The 16,719-nt window shown below is 44.6% G+C and overlaps 1 protein-coding gene across 3 annotated transcripts in view; it reads right to left on the reverse strand.

Moving 5' to 3' along the window:
* LOC144755913 (calcium-activated chloride channel regulator 1-like) overlaps nucleotides 1-16,719 on the reverse strand; it is a 542,164-nt gene that overhangs the window by 369,462 nt on the left and 155,983 nt on the right. For all 3 annotated transcript variants that reach the window (XM_078645321.1, XM_078645313.1, XM_078645302.1), the window contains one exon: nucleotides 7,734-7,884. In XM_078645321.1, coding sequence (XP_078501447.1) covers nucleotides 7,734-7,884 — 151 coding nt within the window. The remainder of the gene's footprint in view (nucleotides 1-7,733; nucleotides 7,885-16,719) is intronic.

Genomic DNA, 16,719 nt, shown 5'->3' on the forward strand with positions numbered 1-16,719 from the left:
TTGTATTTCAGTTTGGATCCAACAGTGATTGCATTAAACTTTCAGTCCAATTCTTTACATGTAGCGTGATTTGTAAGCAGTAGTAGCGCATCACATTCGGTACCAGTACATCGCACTCAGAACAAACGCATCTCCAACACTGAGTGGAGAAAATCGACGCATCTCGTCCACTGAGTGGCTCGACACAGACAAATCACTTCAGCTGCACCCCGGATCTTCTTCGACGGGGATGCAGCAGGGATCAAGGTACTTTTGTTCAGCTTGCGTAACTGGGTCCCTGTATCCAGCCTACACACAACCACAGTCAGCCTGAAGTTTTGACTTAGTCCCAGTCCGGAGCAACCAGATATCCCAAATATGCGCTTATTACTTCTAAGTGCTATTTCACAATTTATTATTTAAAAATTCATATCTTGACTTCTGCTTGAAGGTTTTGGTCACTTTGGCCTTGGTTGATTTTTTACTTAGGTTTCATGTTTAAAAAAAAAAAAAAATGAAGCTCAATTTTCCTAACCTGTTGTGGAATCTTTTTGTGATGCTTTCACTTTGATACTGTTTGAAGTGTTGTACAAATACTTTACACTTTGCCCCCAAGTTAAGCCTGACTGCTCTGTGTCAAGCTACCAGGGTGCTAAGCACAGGTTAATTAAGGGTTCGCTTGTGCCTTACCCTGACAAAGATTGTGGTTGCTTCTTGTACAGGGTTCACACCCCAGTCAACCAGCAACCTCATTTCTTACAAGGAGCTTTGAGTCTGCCATGTGATTATACAGCTGTCTTCTTTCTTGGAGAGTGCCTGCCCGTGCTAAAGAGACTGTCCACAATGATAAACCCAGTCATGTTCCTGATGTGAATAATACCCAGAAAAAGTAGACATGTGTAGGAGTACACCTGAAGCAGACCACAGCTGACAGACGGCCTCCCCGGCCTCCCTGCATGATTCATTTGGTGAGATACATGATGAAACATTAACTTGCAACATCAGTGCGCCTTTTGGCATCTCCAGTATGACAACAGGGTGCTGACTGCAGCCGCCCCTAGGTGTTTTTTCAGACACCATTACCGCTGTATCGGAGGATTTCCCCAACTGTACGGTGGCTGCAACTCCCAAAGAGATATGACGACTGATCCCTGCCTCTCGTGCTGCAACCCCAATGTGACTTGAGAGGCAATACTGCATCAGCAACCATGCTCCTGCAACCAAAGGACCCTGTAGTGTGACTGTATGTTGTCATAGAATTCTGTAGTTATATTTGAGCAGTGTAGTGCTCAATCGTTTAGCACAATTCTAGACTAACCAGACCTAGAGATCTCCCTCAATGGACAACTGTTAAAACATCCATAATAGTAGACTCACAACTGAACCAATTCTTTCATGTGATTCCCCATAAGTAATTGTCCTGCTTTTTTGGAAGTGGATAGAGTGGGATAGTGTTGTAATGGAGCACAAATCACAATCTTTGAGCAGAGGCCTGGGTAGATGCAGGCAGTTTATACATTGTTTACAGTCCATAGCGAATATGAAGAATCCTATGAGTAAGCCCTATTATTGTGGGGAGTAGTACCTTTTGTCTGGTTATAAAAGTACTTCTCGTTCTACAAGAAAAACACAAAAAAAACAATTTTAAAAAGTAGTGAGATGCTTGCAACTTTGCCCTCTAGCCATTGGGTTATTTACTCTATCATTGCCAACAAGAGAAAAGGTAAACAGTAAGAAACTCAATTGTATTTAGCATTTCCCAAGTCTGTTAAGTGGCACAATAACATATGATACCATCAGCCATTCATCCAACAACATGTTGCATTATGGAGCTTGTAGTTTCGCTTTTAACAGTTTCAGTATGGGCTCACAAGTTACAATGACAGCATGTAAAGAGCTGTTGGCTAAAATGTCAGAATTTACCAAAATTGTTATACATAACATGGAGGCACTTGTCAGCTGTGTTAACATTTTACAAAGTGTCCTTTTACATTTCAAAAGTTGTTTGTTTCAAACGTAAAACTAACCTCTGCATCATGTTGTGTGAGGGTTTACTCTTTTTTTTATAATATGCATTAAAACCAATATTCACAATATGAATTATTTTGTCTTTTGGGGAGTGGAAAGCTTTATATAGAGCTTCATACCACAGTAATAGTACAAAATGGGCATCAGCAGCACACCCTTCCACTACACAAACAGTATGTAAAGGACAGGTGGATGTAGCATCACACAATTCTCTCCACATACAGGACTGGTACAACATAGGTAGCTAACACTCTAAAGAGAGAGAGTGGAAAGGGGTAAAGAACTGTTATTTATCTGTAAACAGACATAGACATATAAGAGGTACAACACTCCCGTAAGAAGCAGCCACATCTCTAATGGAATTACCATATATTCATGTGCTCACTCAGGATGATGAGCCCTCGCCTACCTAGTCTGGGATGTTATATCATTGGGCTCTACATCTAGCCTTGGGAAACATCTGAGAGAGGTAATGTTCACTGAAAGTGTAGTCCCCTACTCCCCTACTTCCCTAGTTTGGGTGAGGTTATTATCTTTACGTCAACATTTATGTTCTCCCTTTGTTAAAATGTAAGCCCTATACTAAAATTGCAATAACTGGTGTCTCCCAACTGCAATTTTAAAAACGGGAGGGTCAACCAGCAGACCCAGCTTCTCCTTTCTGTCAACATGTTTTGGTTCCTCCTGGGTCAGGCACCTTCTTCAGGACTATAAGTATCTCACATGAGATATTGTGAAGCAGTCCCTGGTTCATAGACCCTGTTAGCCAAGTATATTTACCCTTTGATTTTTTTATAAGATGGGGCTAACAGAAGTGGAAACACCTCTTCTTCAAAACATTGGTATATTTTGGTACAGTGTGGTTCCCCTCCTTCACGGGGCAGCAGCAGTGCAAGCTTTGATTCCTCCTAAAACAGCTACAGTACTACAGTAGCAAAACAAGCGTCAATCTCTCACAGAAGCCAGCAAGTGCTATCGTGCTTTACAGAAGAACAGATACATGAGAGGAGAGTAGTGCAAGCTTTTATTGGTCACAGAACTTGTTCAGTTAAGGCATGAATGACATGTAAGGAACAGATAGGTGTCTGGAGCAAGAACTTAAGTCTATAATTGATAGGGGTAGAAGAGTGGCTTCTTAAACCCTAACTCTCTTGTTGGTTGGATATGCAAGAACTTAAGTCACTGAGAGGAATGTATAGATGGATGAGTTAGTGAAGATGACTCCAATCTCAGTTAGGGTATATTTCATGTCAGCATCCAGAAAGACCGGCTGCTGTCACTCAGAGATCTGCAGCTTATGTTCATTCTTCAGTTTTCCACGTAGTAGGAAGTAACCCGTTCCTTTTAGGTCATTGTTTTTGTGAGAAGCCAAGCCACAGCAAAGTACCTATGCTCTAGACAGGCACTCGGGTGCCACACTATTTGAAACGTTTTGAACACATGTGTATGTTGAGCGTTAGAATTTGCACATGAGTATGTTCAGCCTGTGGGCAAATTTACCATACAATTTTACACAAACTGTCAATAAATCTCTGATAACTGAAGCTATTTTGCTAAGCCAAGCCACTCAAATGTAAACATCAGGATTATGTTCACCTTGCTTAATTTGTAATATAAACATATTGTTCTGTTTTTGTTTAGCAAATTATGTTTTCAGATGTTGCGTTTGCAAAATTAAGAACTGTGCTTGAGATTCTCATCAGAATCAGCAACTATCCTGGAGAATTTCTCTTTAATGAAAGCTTACTATTTATTGTCTGCACAATAACTTGCCAACATATTTTTCTGAAAGACTTCAGATGATCCGATGTTTATCACATAACTGCTCTTACTCTTTCCTTATTGTCTAAACACATAATATACTGATGAAAGAGAGAATCCACAAACTACATGTGAGTAGATGAAAACTAAGGTCGAGGGGTGTATAGTGATGACTTCAGTTGGTGGAGTGACTTACATAAAGGGTGGACTAAAGCTTTCATATGAACTACTTTTACAAAGATTTACCAGAAGTCAACGTGCTGTAATTGATGTGAGATAATAAGCTTGAAACTCAATGATTAACTGTTGGCATGGTTTAAATATGAGGGAGACGCAAAATGTTAGATAAGCCGGTGTATTCTTGCTTCAGTTCACTGCGCCACCTGAAGCCTCAGTAGCATCATCAAAAATGTTCATGCAATCGTGGCCAACTTCACTAAACTTGCACAGTAGTTAAAGGCATTTTTTATATCAGCAATTCGATGTATCCTAGTATGCGTTATATATTCATTTTAAAGTATTAGTATAAACTGAAGCAAATGTTATTAAACAAACCTGAAGGGCTAATGTGATAGTCCTATACTATCATATAATCTCCTTGAAAACTATAATTTCAATGCAAGACATTGAGGGTTTATATGTCATAAATACTATAGTTACTATAACTGTGGTATGTTGCCTTTTGCCCGCTTCAATATACTTCAAATACAAAGATACTTTCTCCACATAATGTATGGCAATTAGTAAAGTTATCAGAACAGTGGAATTACATTATCACTTTTTTTATTTCAAAGCTTTTTATTGATTTCAATAGGAAAAGATACAAACCGAAAAATACCATGAATAAGCATTTAAGGAAAAATATATACATAAGTAACACATAATTAGACAAATAAATACATAAGTGAGTAATAGGGAAACATTATTATAATGGGAAGAATGAGGGTTACAGAGTCAATTTGGTTTTAAAGTCATATCAGGTGTGGGGATGATGGGGGGCAATACAATTGATCTGTTACTTTAACATCATCATGTTTTTTTTACCAATTTAATTTTATTAAGCTCTTGCTTACACCTCAAATACTTTGTATTACATTAGACCTTTTCTATGGTAAACGCATGGAGTTTTAGGACAACGGCACACTTAAGGGTAATGGTGTGAAAGGTGGAGGTCTACTTCCCCCTGTAGAGGCTGGGAGATAAAGTTCAGGCAGGAGATGACTCATTGAATTTCTTCGACTTATGTGGTCCATATCTCAGGGCTACTCATTAGTGACATGAATATTTGTTAACTTGCTTTCACTAATTTTCTGGATTCTTTTACAAGCTTTCCTGTGTAGCAATAAGTTAGTGATTGTGCCAGTCTGGAGTTAGGCGATCATGTTTGGTCTGGTTTGTTGAAAGAAGGCTCTTATCCACGGTCCTTGTAATCAGTTACTCAACTCCCTGTGTACATAAAACTTTTAATGTGTTGTCTGACTCTAATGAGTCTACATTCAACTCTCTAGAATGAACTAAAGGCATTCTAGAATTTCCCTCTCTGGCACTGAGGGATTCTCATTAACATTTATGAAGTTTTAATTTGGGATGGAAGAACTTTAAAGAGTTGTAATGGTAAGTAGAGAGAGGCACTGAAGTAAAGTGCTTAAGCACAGATACTAGCTGGTTAGAAATCATGAGGTATGAAATCAATTCGAACAGATAACAATATTTTTGCAGTGTTTCTAAGAATTCCTGTCACTTATATAGTCTAAAAAGACCTGGCCATAACACATACAGTGTATCTCCGAATTGGACTCCTAAGGAGAATGTAGATTGTGAAATCTAGAGAGACAGCTTAATACTCACAAAACATATTTTAAACTATGTGCTATATATAATTTGATTGAAGCTCCATTAGGATTTTGATAGGCTGGTGTTACACGATAACTTTGTTCAAACACATTAATTGTTTATCTTTGATCAATCACTAAATAAAATGTGATGCTACCACAGCCTATTGTCTGAGATCATACTCCTGAGAACATTAGATCTTCTTTGTTGCTGACTTTGTGGGTACATTTGTGATTCGATATGACATATTATTCCAACATGACGGTATATATTTTCATTTCAGAACTCCTCCTTTCAGTAAAATTTGCCAAATACTTAAAATACATGCTGACTCTCATGGACTTTATGCCATCTTACAAGATTGTCACCAAATGTTAACTCCCAGAAATGACAGAGTAACATGATCCACCAAATTATTGGTTTAGCCACCCTATTTATAGACAAATCAAAGTTCCATGGTGGTGCCCCCATTGGCTCTGTCAACAGAAATCTTACACCGATAGCCTGTTAGAGTGCTGGCCATTGGAGTAAGGGCATCAGACTGCCCGCCCTGTTTAGGGCTAACAGTCTGGTGTCTTTCTTTTCTGTCCATCACTGCCATGCAGTGCTTAATTTGTAAAAGAACAAGAGGCAGGACCAAAGAGTTGCTCAGCCCTTGGTATTGTATTTTGGCATGCGGAATACCAAATGTTGTGTAGTCTTGATTCCTCTTCATGCGTAAACCATCACAACCACTAACAGACACTCCCTGCCTTTCATAACACTCTTACAGTGTCTTGTTTTTTATTTTTGGTGCACATTTTCTATGTTCCTCTTCCCCCTGCTTTCCCCCTTGTGTGTTTTTCACTCCCTTGCTCTGGGTCAAAGTCTGGTGAGGAAAAATCAATGTTGCTCAGAAATGAGAACCAGCAACCACCAGTTCAAATTAAGAACTGTGCCACAAAAAACCTAGTAGTAATGAACAGAAAAATGAAAATAATAGCCCCGCCTTCACAGCTAGAGACATAACTCATTAGGTGTGGTGGTCAAACCAACAGCAGGTGTCCATCACACCTTTGGTACCTCCAGAGGAACTGGCACTATAGTGGTTCCTCTGAAAGTACAAAGACTGCTGAACCTGTGATGATCTATACATTTGGAGGGCAGTAGTCCATCAGGGTAGTGGACGTAAAATCCTCTGCTACCCAATCAAGAGAGGACTTCCCACAAAATTGTAAATATCATGCCATATTATTGTTAAAATTTTTAACTGCATGCTACAAACCTTTAAGAAATTGCCAATATGGCCTCATTACGAGTGGCCGATTTAAACCCCTGTTATTCCCGCACCCAGGAATTAGTATTACTGGGTGGGGTGGGTCCCAGAAATTCCAGGGGTTGAGAAATAATGCCCATTACATGATCCGGGGTCATAACAGTCTTTCCTTGATAATTTCCACATATTTTTGCCCATAGTAGAACATTGAGATTTCAGAAGCTTTCTCAGTGTGAAAAAAACACATAATTCCTATTGGCCTGGTAACCAACTGGAATTTAGTGGCCACTTGTAATGCAGCACTATGTTGTAAAAAGTCAAAAAGTGATATCTAGTTTCAAAAACACATTAATTGTTTCATGCATATTATTCTACTCGTTATAATTATATTTCATAGATTCAAATAAAATGGGTTTATTTGTATGAATACTATTACATATATTCTAACATTTGAATAAATGGAATTAAGTTACTTAATTAGGAAGTTAGCTGCATTCACCTTCATCCACGTGCACATGATTCTCTTCTGCTTCTTTCCCTTTAGGAGCTGGAATATTTCCTTTCATGGGTATTTTGCCTACCACCCCATATTTTTCAACAAAAACTGGTATTTAAACTTTTTTCACAGTGGGCATGGTTTACCATCTGGAGTTCCTCGATGCCAAATTACTAGAATATATTTCTTATTTGTAAGCAATGTTATTATTGTTCTGATTGTCCAAAGTCTCTGGTAAAAATATTTCAAATTAGCAGTTGGCACTGCACTTAAAAAAACTGAAATTAACGTTGTGGGCTCTCACGTTTTTTCCTAACAGAAAAACAACATACATGTACAGGTAAGAATAGTAAAAACTTCTCTAAACCAAAAATTGCTTACCTCGAGGACCAAAGACCGAGATCAACTTGTCATTTATCATGAAGTTCGGAGTAAAATGTATATACTTTCCCTTTTCTCCACATCCTCTGTATTGCAGGGTATAAGGGTCATCTCCGTATTTCAAAAAAGGCTCAGCAACAATCACATCCACCTGTCAAAACAGGAAATAAATTGGCTTTGGAATCAGAGACTGAAAGTCATACATAATTTGAAATGGGTCTCAATCCAACTACCTCATTAACATTTATGTGGTATGTTGCATTGCCACTACTCACTATGATTGAAAACCATCACAGGGATGGTGTACTGTTGGTGTCTGTGATTGCCTTTCAATAAAGTAAACTATTTTTTTTATTCTGTCCATTTTTGTTAAAGGAAATGGGCTGCAACTAAAATGGAAAGTTTACAATTTTTTCTTTGAGAGTTGCCAGTGGTCTTATGTACCACTGCCTACTCCCAAAGATTTCTTTTTTTATTTACCGAGATGAAGGGATCCTGAAGAGATCACTTCCCTTCTTTTGTGAATGTGTTACCATCCCAGCTTGGGGAAGGGGCCAACATTGATAAAAAAAGATACCAATGACCCATTATCGGAGACGCAAAACCTTTTCTATCTAAAAAAAATAAAATTATTCCCTAACTAAAATCATTTTTAACTGTTGCAAATTCTTATTCTGAGCATTTGCAGCAGTTAACATGCTTCAAACATCTCGCCCATAGAACTGAAAAATCTTGGGGGGGCGGAGCTAGCCTGCGACGAAGATGGGCGCCTAAGCCATCGGCCCCTCCGCCACTATAACGATCCTCACATTTATCCTGTAGGTAGCGGCAATCTTATGATCCCGCAGAGCCAGCCATAAGCTCCTCAGCCGAGGGGGAACAGTCAACGCGAGTTTTGGACGCCGCCGACACCGAGAAGTGCCTCTATCCCCCCTGGCCCGCGGAGAGCCGACCTGTGAGGCAGCGCGGCCTGTGCCGGGCCGGAGACGGCACGCGGCCTGCGCACGGAGCACCCTTGTCTGGAGCGAGTGCGGGATGACTGGAGGGAGTGCCCTGACTGCGGTGACGGTGAGGTGGGCTGCTGCCCTGGAGCCCTGGCGGAGACTGGAGGGTGCGAGCTCCGCCGGTAGCAACTACCTGGTGCTGGTGCCCTGAGCGGGGGAGGTGATTCACAAGAGCCCCGGGCTGCTGTTGGGCCTGTGGGCCTGTTGCCGAGACCGCTGCGGATCCCAGGGGGTGCCCGTCACACTGCATGCTGCTTCCTGCAGTAGAGCGGCCACTACCACCGTGTTGGGTGAACGAATCGAGGACAGGCAGTAGCATCGGCGGCTGGCTGGTGGTGGACAGGTGGGACGGTGTGCGATTCGTACGACCACGTGGCTGCGGTGAGTCCAGTTGAGGGTGAAGACGTCACGGTGGTGGTCTCCCTATCCTGCCCTGGGCGCCTCCATGCACTTGAAGCTCCCTGCTGAGGAACCCCTACTCCCGGGTTGATTCTCTATCTGGCAGCTTTCTACGCGCCCTGTGGAGTCCGGTTTGTGACCGGCCCCACTTCTTGCGTCCCGATAGAAGGGCGCCGGAGCCTGCTTCCCTTGTCTGTTGCTTGGCTGATTTGCACGCCTGCCTCCTGGGGTGACGGGGACACATTTCAGGTCCTGCACGTATCCTGCCTGCCATCAACCTTTTCTGTGCACGGTCTGGACAGGTCAGTTTGACCGCTGCTTGGGCTAGATTTGCGTTTTGAGACTATTTGGGGTGCCGGTGCGCTCTAGCTTTGTGGCGACGTCCTGCTAAGACGCCATCGGCCGCCCTAATCGCTCACAGCCCAAACTCAACTTTGACCAGAACAAAAAGACTAAGGCCCCGGATCCGCCATCTTGCGACACGAACGATGGAGCGGAAGGTTCGGGGGATGGTGATTCATCGGAATCTGATCTTCGCAGCATCCTCTTGGCGATGGAGAAGAACTAGCAGGGCAGCCTCACCTCCCTAGGCGCCAAAATGGACGCTCTCACATACCGCATGGACCGGATGGCGGGGCAGTTGGATAAGCATGCGGAGCGTTTGGATATGGCGGAACACAGGATAGGAGAGGTTGAAGAGTCGCAGACGACACTAGACTCGGACCACAAGCAGTTGGGCAAAGTGATTCAGCTGCTGCAGGACAAGGCAGAGGATTTGGAGGCGCGGTCGCGGAGATGCAATATACGCATCACGGGCCTTCCGGAGACTACCCAAACGGGCAATATGGAGCTCTTTGTCGACTCGCTACTGAAAAAGCTGTTGGGTGACACTGCCTTCTCCAAAATGTTCGTGATAGAACGTGCCCATCGCACCCTTGGTCCGAGACCCAAGCCTGGGGCCCCGCCGCGGCCCATAGTGGCCAAACTTCTCAATTATAGGGACCGGGACACCGCTTTGAGACTGGCGAGAGAGAAGCAGCCACTGCAGTACGAGGGCAGCATGCTGTCCCTGTTCCCTGATTTTACAGCCCGGGTGCAGGAGGCACGGCGCCAGTTTGTACCCATGAAGCATCAACTACGCGAACTTGGCATAGACTATGCATTGCTTTACGCCGCTAAATTGCGGGTGCACGGTGACACTACAGCGGGGTGCCGTCCTGCCGGTGCTTCGTATGCTCTGGCGGTTCCCCGCCTTTATTAGTCCTGAGTTCTTGCAGAGTGTTGCCCTATGGTATCGTACGCAGTATTTATGTTTCTGTTATTTTTTCTGAGCTCCATACGACCAGATACACTGCCTCGACTTGTGTAAAAACAATTCGGGTGAGGCGGGCCCTGGGTGGGCTGGTATGCCACGCTGGGACTATTTGATGTTCAGAGACTGCTACGGGCTCTGCAGGGGTACACGGCCAAGTATGGATAGTGGAATTGATATTATGCTACCCTCTTCCATGTAGTGGCGGGGGGGGCAGGGCACAATGGCGACAGCATTGTTGGATATTCTTATACATTTGCAATGTGCATGCTACCTTTGCCTCGGTGTGTGACCCACATTTCTCTGCCCTATTCTCCCTATTTGGGAGCTTGTTTTTGTGATGTATTGTTTTACTTTATTCAGATAGTTCTGGGAACTGGGGATAGGGGAGGGGGTAGAGGGGGGTTGGCTGTGGATCACTGGATGGGGAGGGTAGGAGGTAAGGGGGGGTGGAGAGGGGCGCGGCCTAGTTGGGGAAGGGCAAGCGTGGGTGGGGGTTGGGATGCAGTATTATGTTTTTTCCTGCTTAATGCTTTTGTGGGAGGGAATTTGGTTGTTGATTTATTTGCTGTTGTTTTGGCGAATGGCAGAATGCATAATACTTAATGCTAAGTTAGTTACTACTGATGACATGAGTTTTGGCGGAAGTGCGCGTTGTTTATTGTCAACTGAGGATATTCTAGCTTGTGATGTGGTGCGGTACCTCTGTAATGACTCTACATTCCCGAAGCGGTGATGCTTCCCCTACAGACTCTCCTCCTTCTACCCCTGACACAACAATCACGAGACGGTGACACGATAACACTACTGACCTGGAATGTCAGGGGTTTCAATGGCCATAGAAAGGTTAGACGCATACTCCAGTACCTCTCACGCCAGGCGGTAGACATAGCGTTATTGCAAGAAACTCATCTGCGGCCGGACAGCCCGACGCTACGTTACAGAGGTCTTCGCGGTCGTGTACACGCGGCCGGCTTTACTTCCAGTGCCAGAGGTGTGCTAACATGGGTGAACCCGCGCTCCACTTTGACATTCACGCCGATTGACACTGAGGGACGATATGTTATCACTAGGTGCACCGGGAAGGGGATGACATTTCATGTGATCAATGCATATGGCCCTAACTTTGACTGCCCCTCGTTCTATATAACACTTGCTAATAAGATCAGGGAACTGGGGGAGGGACATGTTCTGTGGAGAGGTGACTTCAATCTGACTTTACAGCCATCATTAGATCGTTCAGACGGACCTTGCAGGAGCCCATCGGCGGCATCTCGTGTTCTAGACGCAGAGATGACCCGTTGGGGGCTACAGGATGTTTGGAGAACTACTCACCCGAGTCAAGGGGGTTACACACACTACTCCTCGCAATATGACATACACACTCGCATTGACTATTGGCTCCTGTCCACGCATCTCCTCTTCAGTGTGCGGGTATGCGCGACTCTTCCGCGCACTTACTCTGACCATTCCCCGGTACTGGTTACTCTGCGCGCACTGGTGCGCCGACCCCCCCTTTCTCTTGGCGATTGCCCCCTTACGCGTTGCTGGATGACGCTTTTCGTGAAGAACTAGCTACTACTATAGAAGACTTTTTTATTAGGAATGATGGCACGGTGGACTCCTTCTTTACGGTATGGGAGTCCTTTAAGGCGTATATGCGTGGGGTTAATATTTCTAAGCATTCTGGAGTCCTCAGATCTATTCGGGACCACTTGAAGCTCCTAGAGAATAGATTGAAAAGTATTGAGGCACGCCTCATACGGAATCGGAGCGAGGATCTGGTGCAGGAATTGGCGCAGAAGCTCAGGGAATACCACGACGAAGCGGACGCTGAGGTTAAACATCTCGGGAAGTACGCCATTACTCGATCTTATGGGGAGGGGGAGCGCCCAGGCTCGGTGTTGGCCAGAATGGCTAAGCAACGCCGGCAATCCACATCTAATCCCGCTATGCACTCGGCACTCACGGGCGTTGAGTTAACTGACGATCAAGTTGCGGACCGTTTTCGAGACTATTACGCCACTCTCTACGCTTCAAGAGGGCCGGTGTCGGAGGAACGTATCATGGATTACCTTAGATACATTCAACTTCCTTGGCTAACGAACACGCACCGGGAGTTCCTTGTGAGACCGTTTGAAAGAGAGGAGATTGTCTGTGCATTGTCTTCCATGAAGGCAGGTAGCGCCCCGGGCAGTGACGGGTTTCCAGCCTCTTTTTTAAAGCGTTTTCGGAGTTATTACTCCCTAAGTTATTGATGCTTCTCGAGCAGATGGCGGAGAGTGGAGAAATGCCTCCTACGCTGCGGGAAGCTAATATTGTGACCTTATTGAAGCCAGGGAATCCTCCCGAGGACTGTGCTTCTTACCGCCCGCTGTCGCTACTTAACGTTGATGCGAAGATCTTCGCCAATCGTATTAGCCCCTTAATTCCAACACTTGTTGCCCCAGAACAAGCGGGGTTCATCCCTGAACGTACGTTGACCTACAATCTACGCACGGTTTTTGCTGCCTTTCAACACACTAGACAGGAAGTTCCGGCAGTGGCGGTCTTCCTGGATATGGAAAAGGCGTTCGATTCAGTCGAATGGCCGTTCCTCTGTGCGGTCTTGCGCCCTATGGGAGATGGAGGACTCTTCATTCAGTTACTAAATACGCTTTATGCATTTACCACAGCTAGGGTTCGCCTAGGGGCATTGATCCCTTTCCCATAGGACGCGGCACCAGACAGGGCTGCCTCCTCTCTCCCCTGCTGTATGCCCTAGTTGCAGAGCCCCTTGCATGCGCGTTGAGGGAATATCATGGGCATCGCGGTATCCGCTTTCCCGGTTATAACTTAATAGTGTCCACGTATGCGGACGACACCTTGCTTTACGTGCGTGATCCGGAGGCTAATCTTTCGAGAGTACTGAGAGAAGTAGTCCTGTTCAGCTCCCTCTCTGGTATACATGTCAACTGGGGCAAAACGGTGATGTTCCCACTCACCCCGGCCACGTCCAGGGTTGACTCGGACTACCCCATTCAGTGGACCACAGACTCCGTTCGTTACCTAGGTATTCGACTTCACACGGACGCGGAAGTGGTTCTTCGGGAAAATTATGGGGTGGCTGTTTCCAAACTGGAAGATGATATAGGAAAATGGATAGGCCTTCCCCTCTCCCTTATGGGCCGCATATCTTTGCTGAAAATGGTTGTGCTTCCCCGGTTTTTATTCCTTTTCAGTAACATTCCGATGGTATTGTCTAGCGCTTTTTTTAAACAACTACATTCCTTAGTACTGGGGCTGGTTTGGGCTGGTAAGCAACCTAGAGTAGCTTGGGATATCCTCATCCGTCCCTACGAGAGCGGGGGCCTGCAGGCTCCTGATCTGGAGTTATATTACCGTGCCGCCCAGGTGGCTCATGCTTATGGCTGGATGCACGGCCCGTTCACTGCTCCGCACATACGCATTGAACAGATAGTGGCCGACCTTACGCCATTGCCAGCATTACTGGCCCGCCCCCGTGACCGACGAACGGGTCTATTGGATTCGCTGAATGTTGTTATACACACCTGGCACCATCTGATGGATGCACAGGCCTGCTCGCTGTTATATGCCCCAGGAGCCAAGTTGGAGTGGTGTTCGTGGCTGGGCCCGTGCAGGGATCGTGGGGTTCTGTTGGCCCTTACTAAACTGGATTTACGTGCAATGGGGGATTTGTTCCTTAATGGCTCGGCTCGCCAATGGGATGAGGTTGACACAGGGGACGGCCCAGGTGCTCCCCCCCTGGCTCGCTTTCAGTTCCACAGGGTGAGACTTGCTCTCAGAGATTTACTGGGGGAGGACATGTCTGAACCCCCTACGGTGTCGGTATACGGCTATGTAGTTACTGCTAAATCTTCGGCACGTCTAATATCGCGACTCTACCATGACACATTGGCAGAAAAGATGACGCATTATGCCAAGCCCAGATTTAGAAACCGATCTCCCCGAAGACATATGGAGATATCGTTGCGCCAACATCAAGAGGATATCCCTTAATGGCAGACATCGACTTTTACATTTTAAATTCCTCAATCGGGTGTACTATTCCCCTGAACGTCTGTGCAGGTACGGTTTACGCGAGTCTCCTCATTATGAAAGGTGTTCAGCGCCAATAGCGGACTTTCTACGCCTTGCCTGGCTTTGCCCTCGGATCGCAGAGTTCTGGCGTGAGGTGTTTGTTGAGGTGAACAGGGTCACTGATTTATCGCTCTCCCCGTCTCCACTGATTGCGTTGCTGGGGTACTCGAAAGATATTGCACCTGATAAACGCAGATGGGTGGACATAGCTTTATTAGTAGCCAAGCGTTGCATCGCGCTCACGTGGATGAGAGGCCCAACTCCGACGCTGTCTAGATGGTCCCGAGATATGTTGTACTGCTGTACGCAGACGGGACTGTACAGCGAGCTTTTGCCCCCCGTAACAGGCCAAATAATTACTGGTCACTATACATGGAGAGGAGATCTGTGGCAGACGACAAAGACACTGGAGACGCTGGGTCGGACATGGGGATGGCACATGCGCCGTAGATCACTCTCAGGGAGATAACGGTTGCGTCCCGCTTCGATAATTCCTCCAACACTTATACTACACGGATGGCACACTACACTGGTTCCTGATTACATGTTCTGATGATGTTATTGCAGTAGAGGTGCGTTGCGTGGGAAGGGGTGAAGGTTGCTGGAACATAGACATTGATGCTGGGGTACTGATTGCGCACATGTTGACATGTAATAGTGCTACTCTGCTGAGACTGATTGCTATGCCTTTGTTGACCGACTGTAATTTTGTATTTTTTCTTTGAAATGCCAATAAATTAATTAAAAAAATAAATAAAAAAGAACTGAAAAATCTTCTTAAGGTATGAGGCCACTAACCCTTTTCACAATCCTTGACTCTTTTGTTTCCTTATATATGTTAAACCAGAATTTTCTCCAGCTAGGAAGATTCAACTCATTTTCAAGCTCTCATGTACACAGTTTGAGAGTAGGAGATGAGAAGGTGAAAATAGAGATTGTTTTGTTAGTGTATCTCATATATACTGCACACATGAGTAAAAATGCAGGGACATCTTTGACTGGGATATAGGACAATAGAAAGCAGGAAACTCAATGGACCTTGACGACCTATATTTGAGAGGTACGCAAGCCTATGCCAGCATAACACAAACTCCACCCAGATTTACAGTGTTCTTCTGTTTCCAGAACCATTATCCAACTTCTGATTTCTCTAAAACGTATTAATGTATTTGCAGCTATTAAAGGATTTCGTGAATGCCACGCCTACTAAAATGGCACAGCGACACTGTTGAGGCTGTTAAAGCTGGCTGAGAGCGAAGGGACATCAAACCGGAGCCGTGTGCTCCTCCGCTGACCCTCGACTCTCAACCATCACAGGTCATGGTACTTTACTTATAAGTGGACTGTTAGCATCAGCAGAAGCCTTTTGATTGGATATGGGTGGATTGAAAACACATTTTTGGAATTAAATGAGAGTGAGAGACATATACAGCAGACAGTCTTTCATATACTTTGATCCCTGACATTATAAATATTAAGTATCTGTGTGTCACTCCTAGGTTTTAATTTGGACCCATTTGCATTTTGGGGCCTGTAACTTTTGATTTGCCATTCGAGAAAGGGGCATACAAGTTCGAAAATGTAAAAGCTAGTGGAAGAAAATCATGGCAGTAAAAGTGCATTTCCCATGTATGGAAAAGCCTGTTTTTATATATTCATTTGTCCCCCTTAAAGTGTTCCAGAGGGCAGGGTGCTAATACGTAAATATAGGGCACTCAACATATTAGCCTTAGCATCCTCGCACTGAGAAATACAATTCAAAATCTATTATTACAGTGTATTGTTTGCTATACATTCCCTTAAAAGGCCTGGATGGAATTAATTTCTTTAGTTCACATCTCCACCTGGGAAAATCCATGAAAATGCCACGAAGTTAATCCTTACATAATATTCAAAATCCGATTTAATTATAAAATCTGACATTTGATATCTTAAGGGGACAAGTACATTTAAACAAGCATTTGCAATGCAATCGGTCTCGCCTTAGTGAAAGTTAGAGCTATTGGAGTTGCAAATGACAATGTTTCTTAGTTATGTTTTTTTTTGTTTGCAGTCGAGTGATCATTTGACCTATGTAAAGACATAGGAAAGAAAGAGAATAGAGAGGAAGCAGAGGAACGCTGGAGTGGTACGAGAATTGCTTTAAAAGAAAAAGGAAAGCTGGAATTTG

Source organism: Lissotriton helveticus, chromosome 1_1 (assembly GCF_964261635.1).
Source record: "Lissotriton helveticus chromosome 1_1, aLisHel1.1, whole genome shotgun sequence".
Taxonomy (NCBI): domain Eukaryota; kingdom Metazoa; phylum Chordata; class Amphibia; order Caudata; family Salamandridae; genus Lissotriton; species Lissotriton helveticus.